At 52.8% G+C, this 22,021-nt stretch overlaps 1 protein-coding gene across 4 annotated transcripts in view; it reads right to left on the reverse strand.

Annotated features, from left to right (window-relative positions):
• FLNB (filamin B) overlaps positions 1-21,796 on the reverse strand; it is an 85,281-nt gene extending 63,485 nt beyond the window's left edge. For 2 of the 4 annotated variants that reach the window (XM_013184157.3, XM_067003076.1), the window contains exons 1-3: positions 21,740-21,796; positions 10,125-10,222; positions 8,312-8,702 (exon numbers count right to left, since the gene is read on the reverse strand). In XM_013184157.3, the coding sequence (XP_013039611.3) occupies positions 8,312-8,660 (349 nt within the window). In that variant the 5' untranslated portion in view covers positions 8,661-8,702; positions 10,125-10,222; positions 21,740-21,796. Of the gene's footprint in view, positions 1-8,311; positions 8,793-10,124; positions 10,223-21,739 lie in introns of those variants that run through there. The other 2 variants (XM_013184158.3, XM_067003075.1) reach the window with 1 other exon arrangement.
• Positions 21,797-22,021: the final 225 nt, after the last annotated feature.

Below are 22,021 nucleotides of genomic sequence, written 5' to 3' on the forward strand. Positions count from 1 at the left end.
CAATAAAAGGATGATTGCACAGAGGTGAAGGTCCGCTCCAAGATGTGCATGTCAGGGTTTTAGCCTTGAGACCTACACCAGCTCTGAGAACTGGTTTGCCAGTGGTTGGAAGTCCACCAAAACCGTGCTGCATCTACTTACCACTGCAGGATTGTTGTGAGAAAAGGGCATGTAAAACAGTTAATTACACCAATTAAAGGAAGGATAGCTAGCACATGTTAGTATCTAGCCAAAAGAGAGCACTATTTCCTCTTCTGTGTTTGAATAACCTTCAGATTCGCATATCATGGATGTTTGCTCAGAGCGCAGGTCTGCTCCCCCAGCTCTGTGCATTGTGCCCAGGAGGAGACATTTCAAAGCTTGTTTACATGACAGAGTTCACGAGCTGCCACCTACAGCTCATTTCAGCCCACCAACCACGCCAGTGCCCTTTAATACAGTCTCAGAAACGCATACACATGGGTTTTGTCTCCTCGCAAGGGTGGCCGTAGACTAATCAAGACCAGCAGGCAGCCACGAGCGGCCCGGTTGGCCTGACATGGCCGCAGGCGAGGCCACAGCCACCCGGTGCACAGGCCGGCAGCAGCTGCCCTCCAGACCTCAGCACAGAAGGCCGGTGGGAACAGCGCAGCCAGGAGGCAGCAGGAAGGGTGGGCTCACAGCTTTCGGGTACTGCCCCGCAGCGGCACAAGCGCTGCCACCACACCCATGCTCACAGAAGACGGCCTCACGGATCCCACAGCCAGAGCTGGGAGCTGCTCGCGTGCACCTCAGCAGCGCCAGGACCGCATCTGAGGGCAGGCCTCACCCAGCTCGGCCCTGACGGTCACAGGGACACATTGTGCAGGGCACCTTCAGCGTATTCCTGCACTGACTTCAGCTTGAGGGGCCACAAGCAGAGGCAGAGACAGCAGGCCACCACCCCTTCTCGCTTCCTCAGGGGCACTGAGGGCTAGGGCTGCTGTTCCGCTCTCATAACCGCTGTCTCCAGCGACCTGTACCACCCAGGAAGGGTTCTGGTTACAGAAGCTCTCAGTAAAAACAGCATTAAGTGTCGCAGCCGCCCCAAGGCTCCCACCACCCAGCATCGGCCGCTCTGGGGCTGCTCTCCTCCTCCCCGCCGAGCAGAGGCCCCTCACAGCAGGCAGGCTGGGTTCCAGCACAGAAGTCTGTCTGTCTGTCCATCCGTGCCCACCTGTCCCTCAGAGGCACCACCTCCTGGGAGATGTGCTGTTGCTGCCACGGAGCCCGGCGCAGCTCATGCTGGAGTAATTCAGTGCTCTGACAAAGAAATGCGTCATGCTTTGCTGAGTGCCCCGGAGCACGGCAGAAGGAGCGGCAGCCCATGATGTCACCGCAGCCCGCGGCCATTTTTATGCTATTGCTGGGTAACCCTGGCAGGGGAGCTCATGCAACCTGCTGTTGCTGTTAGGAACAGCTCATCCCTCCGCAAGAACAATCCCAGCCTGGATGTTCAAAGCTGCGCCAACAACCTGCAGACTGATCACCACAGCTTGCTGTATTTCAGAGCTCTTCTCTGTAGGTCAGTGAAATATCAGCCGAATTTACGCTTTAAAGTTAGAGCTCGCCTTCAGCATTGATTAGTTCCTCCCCATTAGACGAGCTGTCTGCTTCTGTAAGCTGCAGGGAACAGAAGAGGACCATCACCCAACAGACTCAGAGGAAACACCCCATTAACGATGAGGCTGCGCAGCTATGAATGATCGTTCTCCTCAAAGGGTTTGTTAGAGAACCGTGGCTGCTTTGTTCAAGGGCAGTACCAGCAGGAGGCCCAAACCACCCCAATCCATCACAGCCGCAGAGACCAGATTGTGCTGCTCCAGCCTCTGCCCACCCCCGGGCAGGAGAGTGTCTGGTGTTACTCACCACAAGGCAGCCCACGCTTCCCAGGAACTTGGGCAAGGCTGCAGATGGCTGTTTGAAGTGGCCTAGCTTGTTTTCCCTAACAAAAAAAAACACTCCAATTCTATTCCTGCAAGGGTCTTGAGTATTACAGATGGAACATGCTAGCAAAGTAGAAGGCATTGCATACATCTTACTACAGATGTTAAGCTTCCAACTGCTTACAGCAGAACAGCGCCTGCACCAGGAATTGCAATCCATTGAGCCCACTACAGCAGATCCACTCCTTACTATGATGCACCAGATGCTACGCAGACACCCCCAAAAACTCAAGGTTAGTTGTAGAAGGGGACGGTAGGCTGAAGGAAGCTCACATAGGCAACATTAGAGTCCAGAGAAACATCTGGTTATGATGCAACAAACTCACTGCAAGGCTTTCAACTACAAGATCCTAGATTTACCTCTGACCTGTGATGTGGAAGAAAGTGTCCTTCCTATTAGATTACAGAGTACTGGCCTTTATTCAGGAGGAAGGTTAAGGGATAGGATTTTTTTTTTTTTTTTGCCTGGTGGGGGATAAAAATCTGTACCAAGCAAAAGCAAGGCTCAGGGAACAAACCTCTCTCAAACTTCACTAAATTAGTCCAAACCAACAGGCAGAGCTTGCTCAGCCCATTCAGAAGATAACCTCAGACATCGGTTGACTCAACTTGAACCCAAGATTAAGTTCTTCAGAGGAACCAGGGCAGCTCACCCCACCCCACCCCACCCCAGGCACCCGTTACAGGAAGGGTGGGTGAGCACCCACCGCTACCGCACTGACTGTGGCAATCGAGAAAAATATAACAGCAGCTAACGCAGACTTCACATCCTCAATACTTTCATAGCAACTGCTACTCATTTCCCCAAACATAAGATAAAAGGGCATGTATCTGTTCCCTGCTGTTAGCAGTTCAGCCTGCAACAAACCAAGCCTTGTGAGTAGTGCCACACTCACACAGTGAAAGCTGTAGGAAAGTTCTCAGATTTCCTTTTCGGGATGGGCAGTGCCTTTCCTTAGCCTTTTTTACATGGGTTTTGTTTTAGATTCTTCCCCCGACAGTTAACACTCAGCTACACAGCATTTCCTTCCTCCAGCACAGACATGCTTGGAACGTCTTTTTCTGTTTTGTTGCCAAGTCCAGGCGGATTGCAGCAACACATCCTCACCTACTTCTACCTGACATGCGTCTCCATCACTACCTTGGTGCACCTTGCCCAGAGGTGAGAATCCCTCTTCAGGGAGAGCTGCTCTGGAACAGGGACCACAGCGCTATCATGGTGTGCACACACCAAAAAGAAGGAAGAAAACCTCACAGCAGCCTAAAGGTTTCTCTACAGAAAGCCTGGCTACTTCATCCAGAGCCCAAGTCAGATGTGATGCTTTGCAAATGATAACTGCTGGGACAGGCTCTTCATGCACGTTGGTACCAAGCTGTAACAGAGCCAAACCCTGCATCTGAGAGCTATGAATCCCCCTTTCATTACTGCAGCAGTTACAGGCCAGGTGCCCTGCCTGTGAGCTGCGTACCGCTTCGGGCAGTGCAGGATGACACGTCCACGCGCAGGTACACCCGATGCTGGTGGCAGAGAACCGGGCAAGCACTGCAGCACAGCACAAGTCTGTTCACACCAGCGTCACCTGCAACAAGCATTTTGCTCTGGTGCGCTTGCTTCGCATCTATTATTGGTCTGAACTTGGCACGCCCTTGTTCAGGTCCCACGCAGGCTGCACAAAGCCTTTTCCTGATGGGCAGAGAGAAAACAAAATTCCTCTAAAGTTTGAGGGAGTCAGAGATCATTGTTTTACTTCCCATTGCTTGCAGCAGACACCAAACAATACTGGGAATGCAAAAACCCGGCCACACACGAGGCTAACCACATTCTTAGATTACAGTTGTAGGCTAGGAAAATAGTTATCCTGCCCACTTTAGGTTTAAACATCCCCAAGTAAGTCAAACAGGACACAGCATTACAATATGGAACAGTCAAGACTTCAGTCCTTCTTGAATGGCTTGTATAGTTTTCAGTGCCTTAAACAAAAAAGCTGTTTAGCACATTAGCCTAACTGGTCCCAAGTAATTTTACGAAAGAATTTGATCACTTTACAAGTTTCCTCTCAGATGTAAAAGAATGCAAGAACAGCCTACCTAAGCTACTTTAAACTGTAACTTGGAGCAAATGGCTCAGGCAAAACCACTTACTCTTTAGTCCAACAGTCAGATTATTGAAATGCCAGGTCCTGAGGAGACCCAACCACCCCTTAAAACACAAAGCACCTCCAGTCTCCAGTAGTGAGGCCCATTGTCAGTCTATCAAAAATAATTTTAGAGGGGAAGGATTAAGTGTCATGTTTCCAAGAAGCAGAAAGCTGCTTCCAAGAAACACTGGATATTTTCCAGAAAACAGCCTCCAGGGCAGTCACAGGTAAGTGGCAGACAAAATGCAAGTGTGTTTTGACTACCTCCTTATGATGTGTTAATAGCACCTGGAGTGAGACAGAGAGAGACCCTAAGTGTATACAGGCTGAAAATACATTTGCCTTCTTTGAGGTTTCAAGCACCTAGTTCTAGGCATTAGACGATAATACATTTATCTAGTTTAAGAAATCTAAGACTCACTCTGTCACCCCATAGTGCATCAACAGCCTAGGGATAAAAAAAGAGCTGTCCCCCAACCATTTTCCTGGAATGACATTTCAAATGGGTACTCAAAGGACCCACAGGTTGAGACAACTCATCTTTACAGCATGCTGGAGGTCTGCACTACAGGACACAGTGCACATCAAGTACTCAGCCCTTAGCCAAAAACCCACCTGAGACACAGGTTAGGATGGTCAGGCTGGGCCAGCAGATGTCCTTTCCAGAAGTTCTCCTGCAGCTGGGACATCAAGGCCACCAAGGTCCCCAGGAAGCAAGTACCAGCAGACCGTGATTACAACCCCATTCCCTCCTGGCATGGTTCAGCTCCCTCTAGGCACTGCAGTGGTGCTCAGGACAACCACAAAGACAAACCTTAAAAAAACCAACGCAAACTGCAGCTGATGCCAGATCCCAGGGACACAGGAGCAGGCAGCAGCACTGCCATGCAGCCCCCGCTGCCTCTCCCCACCTTTTTACTTGTGTTACTGCTCAGCATCCTGCAGCTGGGAGGCAAGTCAGATCAGCTCACTTATCTGATGAAAGTGCAACCCAGCGAAGATAAACCACACGTTTTTCAGTTTGATCAATCTGAGTGCTGCACTCTAAGATTACCGTTTCACCAAACAAACAAGCCAGCTGCTCAGCACCCGTCTTGCTGCTGCCCGTGACACAGCACTGCAGGGCAAGCATTGGGTGCAAGCTACAGTACAGGCTTCAATCCATGGCCACAAACTGCCCGCCAGGCTTCAGACCATGAAGTCCTGATTCTAAGCTAAATCAGAGGACTCACTGCCTGATACCTGGTTTCTGGAGACAAGCTCAGTGCCAAACATAACCTCAACCCCCTCCCTGCAGTTTGCTGTGGCTTTTACCAAGGCACAATGTGGCTCCCATACAAAGTAATCTCTGGAGCCGATCAACTCCTTAGGCCCTTGTGCTCTGCATTCCTGGCGTCCTACTCTGCCTGTCACGCCGCACGCCACTCAGCACCCAGGAATCCGCAATTATCCTCAGTCTAGCAGGCAAAAAGAGCTAGACTTAACACTTGTTAACACTTCAGTAGCACAGCAGCCACCTCGCACTGAACAGAAGACTCCTTCCTGCCCAAGTCCCCTGCCCTAACTGCTTTTTCAGAGCTTTCAGTCCCACCTTTGCTGGCTGGCCCACAGCATGGACATGCTTTACATTTGTTCTTACAGTAGATCACACGGTCACAAACTTACTTGCACTGAAGTGAAGGAACCTCACACCTTGAGGAAAAGGCAGCTTGGAACTGCCCATGGACTCAGACCAATGGCTAGATAAGGCATAACAGCAGGAGAGGCTAACTCCTTCTCCCAGCTGGTACAAAAAAGGTTGTGGTCAAATATTACAGATTTGATTGATTTGATTTTTTGCATGTGGCTTTTTTTTTTTTTGGACAACATCTGAATGCCAAAATCCTTCAGTACCAGGCTTCTAGAAGCATGGGCTGTAGGACAGCAGCAGTAGCTAAGCCTTCGTGCATAGCTTCTAAAGCATTCCTGGAAGTTAAATAATAACTGGAACAGGCACTGCATCCATTTAGCAGAGGTTTGATGGCATTATTAATGCTAGAAATCCAGCAGCCACAGCTGTCTGTTTTCCCAACCGATTTGGCTCAGAGCTGGCCCCAGGTCCCGAAGGCCAACCTAGCCCTCGTAGTTCTCTACCTAAGAGCCCTTACTCGGACATAGCTCTAGGCCTCCAAATGACCTCATGTTTGTTCAGCAGCACAAAAGAGACAAAGTCCTAAATTCTCCAGAACCTAAAGCCAAAGGGAGAAAAGCACTAAGGGCAGGCAGTGTTTTACAGCCTTGGCTGTGCCTGCAGAAGGAGCAGTGTGGGCTTCAACCCATTTTGCTGAGCAGAATGCCACAAGGTTTATTTTGAATGTCTTTTTTGGAAGGCAAGTTCAGGATGTTTTTTCAGGAGTGGTTCAGTTTATCCAGGGCTGTACGTATAGTAGGACGCCTGTGCTACTGCTTGGCTTCTGCTCCAGTTGCACAGCACGAATGGGGCTGTAAACCCCTCCATGGAGAGGCACTAGCAGCCACAGACACCTCATTCTCCAAAACTTCAACAAGCTGTTACTGTAAGAGGCAATACAACACAAGTAATCTCCAGAACAGTTAAACATGTCTTCAGTAGCTATAGCCACTCTGCAGCTAAATCTTATCTTGTAAGAGCGCTGTGCTGCTGCAGCAGTGTTTCTAGAAAGGAAATCGCTCAAAGCCAGGCCTGACCAGACTAACCTTGATCTCCCAAACCCGTATCTGTCGGGAAGCCTCACAGCACAATAGGAAGGCAGCTGGAGCAGCTAAGTTTTCCTAGGTCAAACAATACAATAAGAGGGAAGCGCTCGCCTGGCCGTTAACGAGCTACTCCAGTGGCTGAGCAGAAAGGTGAGCTCAACCATCAGCAGCATTGAGAGCTGGCAAGAGACAGCTCAGCAGAGAAGCCAGGCAGCTGCAAGTCAAACCCTGCTGTGTGAAGGGAATGCAGCTCTAAGTAAATAATTAGCACCAGCTCTGCTCCCAGCTGCGAGCACATTAGCTGTTCTCCCCTCCAAGGGGAGCCAGACATTCGGGACCCAAGAATCCTCATTTTGTCCACGTTAGCAATGAGAAACCACAGGGCACCCACCCACTCCACCGAGCACGTTTCTAGGGAGGGCTTCTGCAGCAACTCTTACCAAGTCTCTCCCACACCAGGAAAGTTCTTATTTTATTGCTGTTGTAGCTAATGCCTCTGAAGGGAAACAGCTTTCACCTTGGCGGAGAGTTTTAGACAGCCGAGCAGAGCTGAACTCACCCAAATTCAGCTGTGTAATTCATTGAGGCCAGAGTCATCAGGAGACAGTAATTAGAGTTATCTGGCAAAGAGCTAGAAGAAGCATTCACATTCTTTCCCAGAGATCTCTCAGGCATTCAAATTACGGCTTTACAGATTGTGCTGTGGCCACACCTGAGCAATCCCCAAAACGGTCACCACAGGCATTCCTGAGGGATCAGCTGCCATTTGCCCTGCATACCAGCCGCTGCAGCTTCCCGAGCGGGCTGCCAGCTACCCAGCAGTCGCACCCTCTGCTGCAGGACGGACAGCGAAGCCTAGCGCCAGCCAGGGCGAGCATCAGCTCCAACCCCGATCTCCAGGCGATAGCAGAGCTCCTTGGGCATTTTCCACCGCGAGCTACCGCAGCACGAGGATTAAGGAGAAAGTGCAGCCCTGCTCAAAAGCAGGATGTAAGCTGCAATTGCACTCTGATAAGCATGCACGCTAGCCTGAGCACTGGCATCATCTACTGGGCTCTAGCATGTAAGAAGAGTCCTCTTACGCTCCTCTATCACCTATGGTAGTGCCTTTGGGGGGTGCAGGCTGGGGCCAGCAGCATCCCAGCTGGATCTGCTGCCTGGGCTGACGAGGGACATCTGGGGAAAATGCTGCACAGAGAGAGAACGTGCTGCAGCTTTCCTCGGGAAGGCAAGCTACTTGGAAGCACAGCCAATGATACAGGAGAGGCATCGGGGAGGATGACACCATAGTGCTGACAGGCAGCTGGGGGACACAGCAGTGGCACAGGACCACGCACACAGCTCGGGAGCAGCACCCCGCTCTGCCCGGCGAGGGGACCCCACAGCTATGCAGCACCCAGGGGTGACACCCCAGCCCGGGGAGCAAAGGTTCTGCACGTTAAGCCTTAAAAAAAAAAAAAAAAACCATACAAGAAGGCACGGGGGGGCACTCACCGATGGAGACCAGCTTGATGCTCTCCCGCTCCAGGAACTCGAGGGCGACGGAGACGTTCTCCAGCTGCATCTGGCGGAAGGTGGGCCGCTGGTGGTACTTGCGGTACATGCGCTTCTGGCTGAGCACCTCGAGCAGCGCGATGAGGCGCAGCCCATCGCTCAGGTCGTGCTGCAGGTTGCCGATGCGCTTGTTGACGCAGCGCAGGTGCTCGTTGCACCAGCGGGTGAAGGTGTTCTGCTGGATCCGCTTCCAGGGCGCGTCCTCCGCCAGGTCCTTCTCGGTGGCCGGCATCTCGCCGTCGGGCTCGGCCGCTCTGCGCCCGCCCTGGCCCCGCGCCTGCGTGCTCATGGCGGGCCCCGCTCCGCCTCCGCCCCGCCCGGCCGCGCCCGCCTGAGGGGAGGGGAGGGAAAGCGGTGGAGGAGGGAGGGAGGGAAGGAGCGCGGCCTCGCGGTTGTCCCGCTCCTCCTGCAGCCGCCTCAGCCCGGCTCTGCCCGGGCCCCCGCGCCGCCGCCCGGCCTTTATCCGCGGCAGCGGGGCCCGCCCTCGGCCGCATCAGCCGCCCGCGCCCCGCCGGGCTCGGCCGGGCCGGCCCCCCCGTGTGGGGCCGTGTGGGGCCGCTGCGGGGCCCGGGGCCGGTGTGGGGCCGGGGGCGGCCCCCGGGGCACCGGTGTGGGGTCGGGGGTTACAGGCCCCATAGCGCTAACGTGTGGGCGGGGGGCTGCCCCCACGGCACCCACACAGAGCCAGGGGTGCGGCCCCTATTGCACTGCTGCGTGCCCGGGGTGCAGCCCCCTGGCACTAATACACATATTTGGGGTGCAGCCCCCCTGGCGCTAATGAACGTATCCGGGAGTACAGCCCTCCTGGCGCTAATACACATACCTGGGGATACAGCCCCCCCCCATATCTGCAGCAGTACTAATACATACACTATAGCACTACACGGGATACTATAGCACCCCATATCTGAGGGCACAGTAATACACATATCTGGGGGTGCAGCCCCTATAGCACTAATACACATGTCTGGGGGTACAGCCCCTATAGCACTAATACACGTATCTGGAGGTGCAGCCCCTATAGCACTAATGTGTATCCCCCCTGGCACAGGCGCACAGCCCCCGTGGCACCCGGGCACGAACAGAGCTGAGGCCAGCAGTGCAGCCACCAGTGCAGCCCCTGTATGCGCACAGCCGCAGCAGCGCGGCACCCCAAAGATAGCACGGCCGGCTGGGGGTACAGGCAGCCGTGGGTGGGTGAGCCCAGGCTGGGGTCTGCCCGGCACGGAGCTGTGCGGCAGAGGCCGGCAGAGCCTGGTCTCTTTGGGCAGGGAGGGGTTGGGTTGTCTGTAAAACGCTGCAGCCACCGGGCGCCGCCGTGCAAAGTACAGCGCGGAGCAGCGGAGGCTGTGGGCTTGCACAAGATGCAGCACGCTGCTGGGGAATAGCACCCACCGTGCTGACAGACGCTATCTTATCAACTGCTTAAACAAAAAACAAACTTCAAAAAGCGAGCAAGTCAGGCTTGAATTCTCGGGGGTTTCTCTCTTTTTTTTTTCACTTTTGTGACTGATTTCCTGGCGAGCCACTCCCTGCCGACATACAAGGCTGAGACTTGCCGCTGACTCATTTGATGACAGCAAAAAGTCAACAGAACTATCCCATCTGCAGTTGCTACATGCTGACTTGGTAGGGGTTGCTGAGAGTCTCATGACACTTAACTGGTCAACAAAAGCCGCAGGGAGGTGCCTTTGCCCGTCCCTGCCCCGAGGGACGCCTGAGCCCACCTGCGGGCCACATCCCGCGCACTTACCTACGGCCTTGGCTCTGCTCCTGGAGCTGCCCCGCTGATTCCAAGTGTCCGCGTGTGTCTATTTACACAAAGGCCGTCACACCAAAAGATGTGAGAGTCTGTCAGAGGAAGCACATCCATTAAAACACAATCAATAAAGTCTAATTTAATTAAATGACCACAGCCACTCTCCACTAAAATTAGAATACAGATGTCCAATGATTTTATCCCAGTTTTATTCTAATGCCTTTACTGAACTGGGGCATTGCAGTTTCTCTCCTGCTCCTTCCTCCAGACTCTTAAGTTTTATTTAATAAACTTGTTCACAGGAAAATAGGAAAGAAGCAAAGATGAAGGTGAGGTAAAGTGGGAGCCGTGCCCAAATTTCCGTCCCTCCCCAGCCAGCAGGCAGCATCGCCTCCTGTTTTACAGTTATCTCAGAAATCAGAGATCAGATTTAATGTACCGAAATGATGAGGTGTGTCTCATGGCACAGCAGCCATTGCCCTTTCCTCAAATTATTGACCGAGCAACAAAGAATTTGAATAAAAAACGCTTATGGAGTGTCAGGCTCCAGCTGAAGGACTTTATTTACAGAGCAGAAACAGCAGCAGGTCCCGGGGGAGACCTTGGAAGCTCCCTGCCATGGGCACAAACTGGTCCAGCCCAGGAGAAAGTTGGCTGGGAACAAGGAGCTGAGCCTTTTTCCAAGGGCTCCTCTCCCATCACCCTATACTTCATCTCTTAATAGATGCTAATTGCTTATTGACTTTGGCCTGGGTTGGGGCTACTTAGCAACCATGCCACATCCGGATTAGCTGATTGCTTATAACATTTTAATTTCAGTTCCTTCCCACTCCCGCACCTAGTAATGCACACTCTTTAACAACACTTTGTGCCCAGGCACGCTGCAATTTGGAGCTTCAGCCTTTTTTTTTCCTGTAACAAAAGAAGCAAATAAAAATTAAACACGAAAAAGGTAGAAACAGTATCAGGACCTTAACTGTTAACTTAAGCTTAAAGTTTTCAGTGGAACTCGTCTTCTCCATAGAGCCATCAGAGAAAGTTCTCATCCCACAGATTATTGTGCAATGAATGGCACACTCAGCACACACAAGGACGGCGGTTTCTCTGAGTGGTTTCGCACCGCTCCATCATCCACGCGTCCCACCAGCAGCTTCAAGGCATGCGCTCGGATGTGAAGCTGTAACCCCAGGCTCACCCCACCGGCATCGGGGAGAGGCAGAGCCCACAGCTGGGGCCAACTGTGCTGCTGCCCCCAGCCACTGACCCCAGGACCCGCAGGACAGAGCCTGTGTCCTACAGCTCGCGTGCGAACGGCTCCAGTGCTCCAGCTTTCGCACGAGCGGAAGAGAAATAAAAGCAGCCGGACAGCAGCCTAAGAGGGAAAAACTCCCAGAGAAGTGGCCACCAGTGGTGCACATCCTGTGGCCATCCAGCACCCATGGGGGAGCAGCACCAGGTCGCAGCAGCCGGCCGTGACCACCAAAGGCAGTGGCATGGTCGGGGCTGCTGCTGCTGGGGACGGCAGCGGGGCGGCGGGTGCTGGTGCTCTGGGTGCAGTATCGCACTCCAGCCCCTCTCCTCTGTGCATCGCAGGGATTTTAAACAGAATCTGGCCTTCTGCATCCCGATTGCTTTCACAATTTTGGGAACAAAGACTGCTTTATGGGAAGAGAATGAAAAGAAAGCAAAATAATTTCTGCTCTGAGGACCAGATCCTGTTTCCTTCCTTCCTTCCTTCCCGTTCACAGATGGTGCCTAAGCCGTGGTCCGAGCGAGGTTTCTGGCTGCTGGGGGCACGTGCACCCCCTCGCCTGCTCCTTTGTGATCGGGGCAGGAGGGCACCGTGTCCGGGAACTGTCCGGCCGTGGCTGTGGCCACTGCGTGGTGCAGCTCCCCCGGCACCAACACCCGGTCCTCTGCAGCCCGTGCAAGAGATCCCCCTGTGTGCTCCGCAGCCGGGCTGTTCTTGGGGTCACGTCTGACCTGAAAAACTGGCTTGACTTTGAAATGAAGTTGGAAGACATTTTGGAACACAAGTGAACACATTTCCTGTACTTCATTATAGATGAACTAATGTGTGCCTTGCATACCTTATACTTACAGGGATGATGTTTGTGTGGACATACGTACACATGCAGGGAGAGGGAAGGCGATTTCAACACTACACACTGTGGCAAATACTTTTTTCTTCTAATCTGTCCAGTTTGACAAGGAACTTTCCAACCCAGCTTTGCTCACTAGACACAGATATACGGAAGGAAGAATAGAGTCATTGCTTTTTCAGTTCTCTTTAAGTGGTTTCAAAAAAAAGCAGCATTGATTTTTTTCCAGTGTTTTATAAATACTCTTCCTCCCTCTTTATGATAATTTGCAAGGATGGGCTTAAAAAGACCCTGTTTATTCTGCACCAGAGGTCTTCCACTGTTCCACATTCACTGTTTTATCACGGAACTGCTCGGGATAGTTTGCATTTGAAAATGCAGTGCTGACAAATGGGATGAATTGTAACGGCATTTGGTTCCTTTACGTTTTGCAAAAAGACGCTGACGACTGTCCCAAAGGAGAATATGGCAGCAGGCTGTGCGAACCCACAAGGAATTGCTTTGTGGGCAGGAATAAAAAAAATCAGGAACATAGGTTACACTTGAGGAGTAAATAAAAGTTGGCCAGCCTTTACAAGACTGCTGCTGCTGCTGCTCCTGCTGGAATCAGGGATAATCCTTAATGGAAATTAAACCCCAGCACAGATTATTGATCGGACCGGTCAGGGCCCTGGATGTGTGCTGTGTGACCCCACGGTGCACACTTGCCATTAGATTTTGGAGCATCCCAGTGCGGGGGGGGGGGACAGCAGCTCTGACTGCTGGCTGTTGCGTTCAGGAAAGGTCTGTCTAAACCTCCCTTGCAAAAGCAGAAGGGTGTGGGGAGCAGTGGCAAGGCTGGCACTGACGTCCATGGCCAGGCAGCGCATGACGGGTGACTAACGGGGTCTGAGTCTGCTCCAGAGGAGCCAAGAGCATCACGGCCCCGTGACAATGTGTTCCTGCACTCCTCTGAACCAGGGACCCCCCATTTGGGGCACTGTGCGTGTCCTCTGCTTTACGCGACATTCAGCAATGGCTTGCTTTTATCACAGTGGACAAGGACCAGAATTAACCTCAAGTGGTAATCCAGGGTTGGCACAGCTCGGTAAGAGCAGGCAGCAGCGGGCTGAGCATTCAGGGCTGAGTCTTTGCAGGTGGAGGGGATCTCTCCACTGGCAGATCACATTCCTGTTAGCCCCTGTGCAAGCAGAGGCTGCATCTTGTAAAGACTTTGGTGATGCTGCTAATACACGAGGAGGGCTGACTTTTTTCCCACACTGCAACTAACCCCACACAAATGGCTTTGAAGATGCACTGCAGCCCAGCAGAAAAGTGTTGGGAAAAGCCAGCAAGATGCCTCCATCCCTTCCAAAGGCTTCTGTCAAACCCGCTGTGCTGGGAGGGTTTGTGCCCCAGGGCTGCCCAAGTTTGGGAGTTGTCAAGGCAACCGCTTGGAAAAAGAACTGGGCCATGGGCTATAGCACCCGGGTAGCTTTAGAAATTTATCAGGAGGTATTAAATATGCATAAGTTTTTGGCATGTAATGGCCTTACCCAAACACAGGACAGCATTGTGCACTGCAACAAAAGCCATGTGCAACAAATGCCGTAAAATAAACGACCACACGATCTAAACACTGCACAGATGTTAATCCTCGCAGTGCCGTGGGGAGACTCCTCCACCAACCCAGCCTTCACCCAGTAATTTCAGCGAAGCTGATGCTCAGGGCAGCTAAAGCTTTGGCTCCTCGTGAGCCACAAACACCGTAATCCTATGGGATTTCGGTGGCAGCTGCCACTCACCAGCGTGGCCAAGTGACCGAGCACAGCATCGCCACGCAGCCAGCGGCACTCGCCCCGGCTCGGCTGTCACATCCCGGTCCCAGCCTCGCACCAAGGCTTCCCAAGCATACCACACATTTTCTTCTCCCCTTACACTATTTGCTGAGTTTTAAAAGACAATAGAAGTGTTTCTCCTCTATTGATGAAGTAGTCATTAAGCCTCTCCTTTCGCTACCCTGATCTCTACCAAGCGAAGCAAAACCCAGACAAGTCGGTCAAGTCAAAGCATGAATTCAATGGATTGCGTCATGGGCTGTGTTCTCATTATTCAGCAGCTATATGGAAGGCAAAGAAGTTCTGCATTATACAAATATCAGCTAGGACATCTGATACAACTTGTTCTCACTTTTTCCAGCTTCTTTTTCCTCCTCCCTTTGTTATCCAGGATTGTGAAGACAGCAATGTGAGAGCACGCAGCAGTGGTTCAATCCAAATCGGACAGAGGGACGTCTTTAGGCAGAGAGATCTCTAGAAACATACTGAAAAATATAAGACTTAGTCCTGGAATTTGTATCGAAATTCATCATTTGAATGTCTACTTAGGCAACAGTTGCTTGCAGTAGCAGTTACGTCTGGGGCATTTTTTTCATCTCCCTGTGTCTGGAAGAACATGATTTTTCTTCTGTACGTAGAGGTCTCACTGCATTATGTATGTATCCAGAAGCTGGAAACGGTGCCAAAAGCAGCCATCCATCTGGCAAACACGGTGCCTTGCCAGAACTTACACTGCTGCTGCCTGCTGGATCCCGGGGAGGCTCGCAGCTGGGGTTCAAAGCTCTGCTTTTGACACAGGCTGTGAATGGCCCAAGAGCAAGCCTGCTTGTGCCTATTGCAAGCCCGTGGCAGCTGAGATCAGGGACACAACCGAACTGGGACCCATCGGGTACGTGCTGGGACAGAAAGGACAGGGGATTCCCCAGGAGCGTGTCTCATTCAGGAATTCACCTCCCTTCTTCATCTGAAACCCCCTCACTGCCTGTTCCTATGGCAATGCTGCAAAGATCATCAAACTTTCGAGGCTCTTAAGAGCAGAGGAAGGCGTGCAGGGGAACTGCCATCTGGGGAAGGATGTTTAATTTTACTTCCAACCCCTGCATATGGCTTCAAGTGAGAAGTATATGCTCTGAGCCGCAGATAGGCATCTCTGTTTGCAGAACCTCCCTAAAAGTTCTGCGGTGCCTGAGGAGGATGCCCAGCAGCACTGACGTCCCCACGGCCGCCGCTCCCAGCAGAAGCCCCACCGCACAGCGGGGCCTGAGCGAAACGCAGCTCTCCCAAATCAACGTGACTCGACATAGCAAACGCTAAGTCAAAAAACGATTTGAAATAGCAACTCATTTTTAAAATAGCTCAGGATCTGATTTCATGACCTAAGAAGTCAGATGCTGTGGCAGAAACACAATGCTCCAGTGTGCGTCTAATCGCGGCTTCCTGCCCGTATCAGATAGCTGCAGGCGCTGTGCTCGTTTGGCACTTCTTGTGGTTCCCTCCAGCTCTACCTACTGCTCGTATTTGCCTTCAGAGTGGCTGCGGCTCTCCCCCTGAGCTGGTCCACCCTTTTTTCTCAGAGTTTGAGCTCCTTTTCCTGTGCTTTTACTCCGTGAGTCAGAGTTTTCAAGAGTGACGGTGTAGAACCAGAATAAAACTGCTCACCTCCGCCAGCCCCTGCGGCCCGCACAAACTCCCAGGTGTTCCCCAGTTACTCCCCAGGAGCTGTTTTAACCTGGATGGAGAAGAACAGCTGTATTTGGCCAAGCTCCCCCTCGGGACAGCTGGATGAAGCATAGGAAGGAACGCTTTCCAGGGGAACAGCGTATATTTTTTAAACAAACCGAAGGCCTTCTGTGTGACATAAACAGAGCTGTTGATTTCTGTGCAGCCAAAGGGGGGGTCGTTCGGCGATCCTGGCGCTCGCCCCAGGACGCAGTGGCCGCGTGGATGAGCGGTGGTGCAGAGCGTGAGCAGAGCCACACGCGTCCTGGTGAACTCAGGGGAAAGGCACGACGCAGCGCAGCGCTCGTATCCATCGTCTCCGCTGTGTTGCTCTCTTGAGGGTAAATAATCGACCAAAAAAATACTTTAAATGGTTTTTCTTTCTGCAAAAGGCTGACGTCACTAAACATTTCTCACAAAAAAAATATTCCCAGACTGAAACCTTGCACAAGAAGCCTACTGGCTGATTTGGAAAGCTGCTTTATGAGCCCCTAGAAGGGCCGATAAGCCTTGGCTGGAGCGCAGGGACACAAAGGCAGGGCATTGTTCTGCTGCTCAGCCCACTAGGTGCTGGCAGCCTGGTCTCGATCCAGCCAAGCAATTAGAGTATTTGACTTCCTATATAAATGCTTGGATGCATATGCATGTGAGGCCATATACCTGGGGGCATTTCTCTGCTCGAATGGGAGCAAATCTTTTAAACGGGATCCCCGTGTGGCAGCCGGCCTCAAGCCACTGCTCCTCCGTGCAGTTGGTGTTATCACCTGCAGCACAGCAATGTCCCGTGGCTCAGCCCTGCCCTGCAATACTCTGCAAGAGGAGGACAACTGCAGGGTAAAACCCTGCAATTCCCGTGGCCCTGCTGAAAAATTGGGGATAATGGTGCTTCCTGGCTTTTGCAAAGCAGCTCCAAGAGCACCAGCTTAAAACGAGGCGATAAAAGGTATGCCCCTGGGAGAAGAGGGCATAGAAAAGTGCTCCTGGTGGAGTCAGCAGGGAAGCCAGGCAGCTGTGCCTCTCACCGTGCGTGTGCCCGGCAGAGCTGAAACAGGAGATGGGATCAAGGATAAGCCCGGTAACACGCTGTCGGATTGAAAAGGACCAAAAGTAAAAATAGATCCCTTTCAGTCAAACAACAGCGTATTTCGAAGGGCAATTCAGCCTTGCTGGAGTAATGGGCACGGCACTTCACGGCAGACACCTGGTACAGTGCTCCCAGCTAGGAACATTGCCTTCATAAATCATACGCTCTGTTAAAACACCAACAGAGCAGCTGGCAATACAGCGGGGGGAAAGGAGCCCTACTGGTCATCTGGAGGGAGCACGAACAAAATACAATGGGGCTGGGGCTTTGCTCGAGAGCCTTTTTTGAGGGTGGTCCCCGTGCCCTGGTGCTGGATGCCGCATTGCTGCAATGGTGCTGCTGGAAAGCGGAGAGGGAAGAGTGAAACGTGGAGCCAGCAGCCTCAGGTAAGTGGCTTCAGCTTTCTGCCACGGGGATAATGCTTGGTGGCCACCAGGCACCTCCAATGGCCCTTGTTGGTTTTCGTTCTCCCTGAGGCTCGAGGCCAGAGGCTATTCTGGTTACCAGCACCCCTGGTTTGCAACAGCCGCCAGCAGGGCAAAGCGTAGCCACCAGCAGCTCCCTCCTCCTTCATTCTGCACAGAAATGGTCTTCTGGGCCTACCTCCTTATTGTTGAACTTTGCACATAAAACATTTCTTCAGTCCTTTTGGTCCTTTCGTCCTTCGCTGGCTGGCAAGCTCCCGATACAACCGTGCCTTCCTCCCACTCCCCCGCCAGCCTTGGTGACGGCATGCCCAGGCACATGCAAACCGAGGGCGGCACTGGCCCGCTGTGTCTCCTGCAGTCCTCACAGCAGCAGCGAGTTTTCCTTCGCCGAAGCAAAATCCTCTCTCTGGCTCCTCGACAGCAGCGAGCTTCCCGGAGGCAGGATGGGGGCATAACGAAATGGCTGCAAACTGGTGAAGTGCAGCAGCAGCCCAGCCTCACCGACGGTGTCCGGGGCTGGAAGCCTGTGGGCAGAGGGCACTTTCCCTTCTGGGAGAATCCCAGCCCCTTTGACAACACTTCGAGACACAAATCAGCATGAAATGCATTCATCTGCCAGCCCAGGAGGCCGGAGGGATACAGCCCCACTCCCGGGTGTGTGTCCCCAGCGCGGTGGCTTCGCGGTGGGGCTGTGTGCTGGGAGGGAAGGGGCGAGCTGCGAGGGCAGCCCTGCTGCCAGCCCCACGCCCCAGGAGGCACAAACCCCAAATGCAAACATTTTACAATGCTGCCATCTACTGCCACCAGCCTGGCCGGCCCCACGGGCTGTGCCCGGGGCCACGGACACCCTGCGGGCACCGCTGGGCCCATACGAGGCTTGCACCTAACTTTTCCTTACGGCTGCTCCTTGCAAGCAGCCAGGTCTGGTGCTCTGAGCATGGGACAAGCCCCAGAGAAACTAGCCAGCGGTTCGGTTCGATGAAAAGCCCCGCAGCGGGGAAATCTCTAAGCCCGAGGCAGGCGAGCAGCTCGCCTGCTCTCCCCACGCCTCGAGAAAGGCAGCGGTTCGGTGGGAGGCAGGGAAGGGGATGTGCTGCCCCTGCCGCAGCCTGGGAATATCTCCTAATGCCGCAGGAATGCGGTTATGTCATGGCGAGTCCCCCACACGCCCTGCCACTGCCTCGCAGCCATCCGCCAGCACAGCGGGGCTCGCCGAAACCTCGGGGAAGCATCGTTCCGGCTGAAATCGAGGCGTAAATTTCTGCCGGTGCGGCTCCTGGCTGCGAAAACCTGTGAGCCCCAACAGCCTCTGACTGCGGCGAAGTCACACCGATGCTTCGCAGGGCCAGGACCGAGGTGCTGGTACCTGGCCCGTCTGTGAGAGCCGTAGTCGAGAGGAGGGGGGAAAAGTTTTTTAAAAAGCCTCCCGTTGAGCGTTACCAGGGGCAATACTTCGGACTCTGCAGGAATCCTTCCTGCCGCATTCACTGGCAATGACGCACCCACGGGAGGGTGAAGCATGCCCGAGACGAGAGCCGCTGAACCCCCTCCTGCTGAGCTGCTGTTTCTGAAGATTTGTAGCTCTTTGTCCAGTGGAGGAGCTTTATTATTACAGAAAGAACATGAGATTTTTATGAGTGATTTTACAAATTAGTTTCTCAAATTGTTTGCAGCAGCACGAGAAACGTTGCGGTCATTAAAGTTCATAGAAAGTATCAAATGTTCCTGCGCTGCGAAGGCCTTCCTCGTGCAGCAGGAGCGAAGCAAAGTCAGCCCCGGCGTGTTTAAACGCCTGACCCCGAGGTGCCGTTCGTTAACTCCCGGTGAGCGCACGGCCGCTCCTTCTGCCCATGTGCACAGGGGTGAAACGAGCAGGGAGCTAATCCAGCACAAACCCAGCTACAAACAGGATTTTCAAAACAAATTACTAATTATTTCCATTCACCTCATTTAATTTGGGCTCATAGAGAAACGCTGCTCATCCAACAGTCCAAAATATGTCATGTATTAGGAGCTCAGGAGTCCAACCCAATGAATGAGTCATCACCCAGCGGATGAAATCTCATATCTTCATGGCTGCTCATAAATAAGACAAGCTCAACTTTATAGTAAGTCATAAGTAAACAATGAACTATATGAAAATCAGAGTCAGCTGTGCTATAACTGCACGGGCACAGTGCCCACGCAGAAATGAAAAGCGAATGTGATACCATCACCGTCTGGCTGTGGAGACTCACTCCGGGGCCGAAGCTCCAGCAGGGGAGCTCGTAGCAGGACGGCTGAACGCCCGAACCTCCGAGGCAGCTGCGGATGGCTGCGTGCAGCACACGAGGCATTATCATAGCTAACACCACGTCTGCAGCCCCGCAACCCAGCCGGGACATCCAGGCAGGACGGGAGGGGAAGCAGCAGGTGAGGTGCCCGGCGCCCGCTCTGCTCAGCACCCTCCTGGCCTTGTGCCCCCACCACCAGCACCCCTCAGGGGATTTCTGTTTTTACAGACGCAGCCTTTGAAGCCTCCCAGGTCCTCGGGGGCTCGGTGGGGCGCTCCGAAAGGGAGGTGTCCTGCTGCTCCCTGCCCGACCCCTCGCCTCTTCAGCGCAGCCGAGCAGCTCAGGCTTCCACGAGCATGGCGGTAGGGCCAAGACGGTAGCTGCTTGACTATAGGAAGGGGAGAGAGACCAGAACAGCCTTTCCCTGAGAGCAATGCTCCAGTATGTGCCAAAATACACAGGGACACGGGCTGCCTTGCAACTGTCCCTGCAGAGCAGGGGCCGGGGCAACTCAGGATATCCTCTTTTCTCTGCAGCGATGTCCGTAGGCACAGGGGGAAACCGCCAAGATGAGGCAGAAGAATGAAAGCCCCAAAGAGGCACATGCCCGGCCGCCGCAGCAGACTCACTGCAGGGCAGGGGATGCTGCATCTGGTGCCCATGGCCTCGCTGCCGGCTCTGCCCACCAAGTACGCCCTCAGTGGGAAGCACGCTTTGTTTTCCCAGCCCTGCTACAGCTGGGACAGGGCAAAGCACAGGCATAACCCAACCGGGGGCACGACTGCACAAGCCCCCACCTCTGCTTTCCCTGCAAGCGGGGGTCCTCTGTGTGCACGCACCTTTTAACATTGTTAATAAAGTCGCCAGTTGATGAGCAGTTTTCAGAAAGAATGCAAAACTTGCATCAGCGCAATATTACCTCTAATCAAGAGATCTTCACAACCCTCCAGAACAAATGGAACTTCATATTTTCCATATGTAACCATCCTTGTCACCCAAAGCACTTTGTGTTCATTATAAATACCAGCTTTCATTAGAGGAAAAAAAAAAAAAAAAGCCTTGTGGTGCACGGTTTTCCTGGAATTACATATCTCTGGTTCCCTCACTCAACATGTTTAGAATTGAATCAGAAAACCTTAACTCACCCTCTAATGATCTGTTTGTTTCCAGATCCATATTCCCACAATATGTTTGCTGACAGCAGTTGGGCTTTTTGACAAAAGACAAGCATTTTTTCCCAACAATGTATATTTGATTTGTTCTGGTGCATTACAAGGGAAGAGTGCAGGCTGTATAAGCTGTCACCAGCAACGTGATTGCAAGGCTAAGTGTAATTTATTTAGTACAAACTAAATGTTTATACTAAATGTTCTTTGTTCTGAACATTATCACTTCAATGTTCAGCATTTTACGAAGAGAACAGTGAAAAGGTTGGGTCCTGTTTTGAAAGGATTTTTAGATTTAGCATCGCTATGAATCGGAGCCAGAACCCCAGTGCGTGAAGCTCTCAGGAGAAGGATCATAAAAGCTGCTCCCCTCAGCTTCAGGCACTTCCAGACCGCCCCTTTCAGCTCTGTGTTATGTGTTCGATGTAAGAAAACCAAAATAGATCTTGAAAGGATACGCTGCTTCAAATAAGCATTACACTCTGAATAATGTTGCATGCAATATTTTGACATTACTGTAGCTTATTTCTTTCTCCCACTCCCTTAAAAGAAAATTCCGTTCAAATTCCCCTCGCTTCCACAAAGCACTTTGACAGCAGCAGAAAAGGAAGGGGCTGTGATGAGACCCAGTCCCCCCAGCACCTCTGCAGCCCCGCACCTTCTCGCAGCAGGACAGCGCTGAGCCGGGGCACGGCGTCTGCAGCACCGCGCCACGAAGCAGTGAGAGCCAGCAGTTAGTTACTGGACAAGGGGCTCGCAGCCGAGCATGAAGCACACACAGGTTGGTAATACCTGGGGAGCCCCAGATGTGGCCTCTTCTAAAAGATAAGTTTATCTTATCTTTTTCTGGGTGCGGCCAAGTTCCTCTACCAGCAGGGAATTGCACGCCGCTGGTGGCATGAACAGCATCGCCCCTTATATGTACCTGCCGGTGCTGGACACGTGGCTCCAGCTGTGACATCCACCGCTCCCAAAACAAATGGGGAGAGGGGAGGAGGATGGCTAAAGCACAGGACTCACCTCGTAGCGAAGAGCCTCGGGAGCCTGATCTGGGACGAGCCTCGGTCACTGCAGCACCTGCGCGGGATGAGAGGGCTCAGGCGGGGGCTCCCCCCCGAGGCAGCTGCAGCTGCGCAAAGCGATGCGCTGCAGAAACACGTCCCCAACAGGGGCTACCTGGTGACCAACCAACCCACGCCCCTACTCACTTACTACAAAGGATTTTCCACCACTACATGTTGAAAAACCAGCATCAGACGTTTCTCTAAAGCTAGCTTAAGTTGGAACTATTGGAGCTGGCTG

The sequence above is a fragment of the Anser cygnoides genome, chromosome 10 (assembly GCF_040182565.1).
Source record: "Anser cygnoides isolate HZ-2024a breed goose chromosome 10, Taihu_goose_T2T_genome, whole genome shotgun sequence".
NCBI lineage: Eukaryota > Metazoa > Chordata > Aves > Anseriformes > Anatidae > Anser > Anser cygnoides.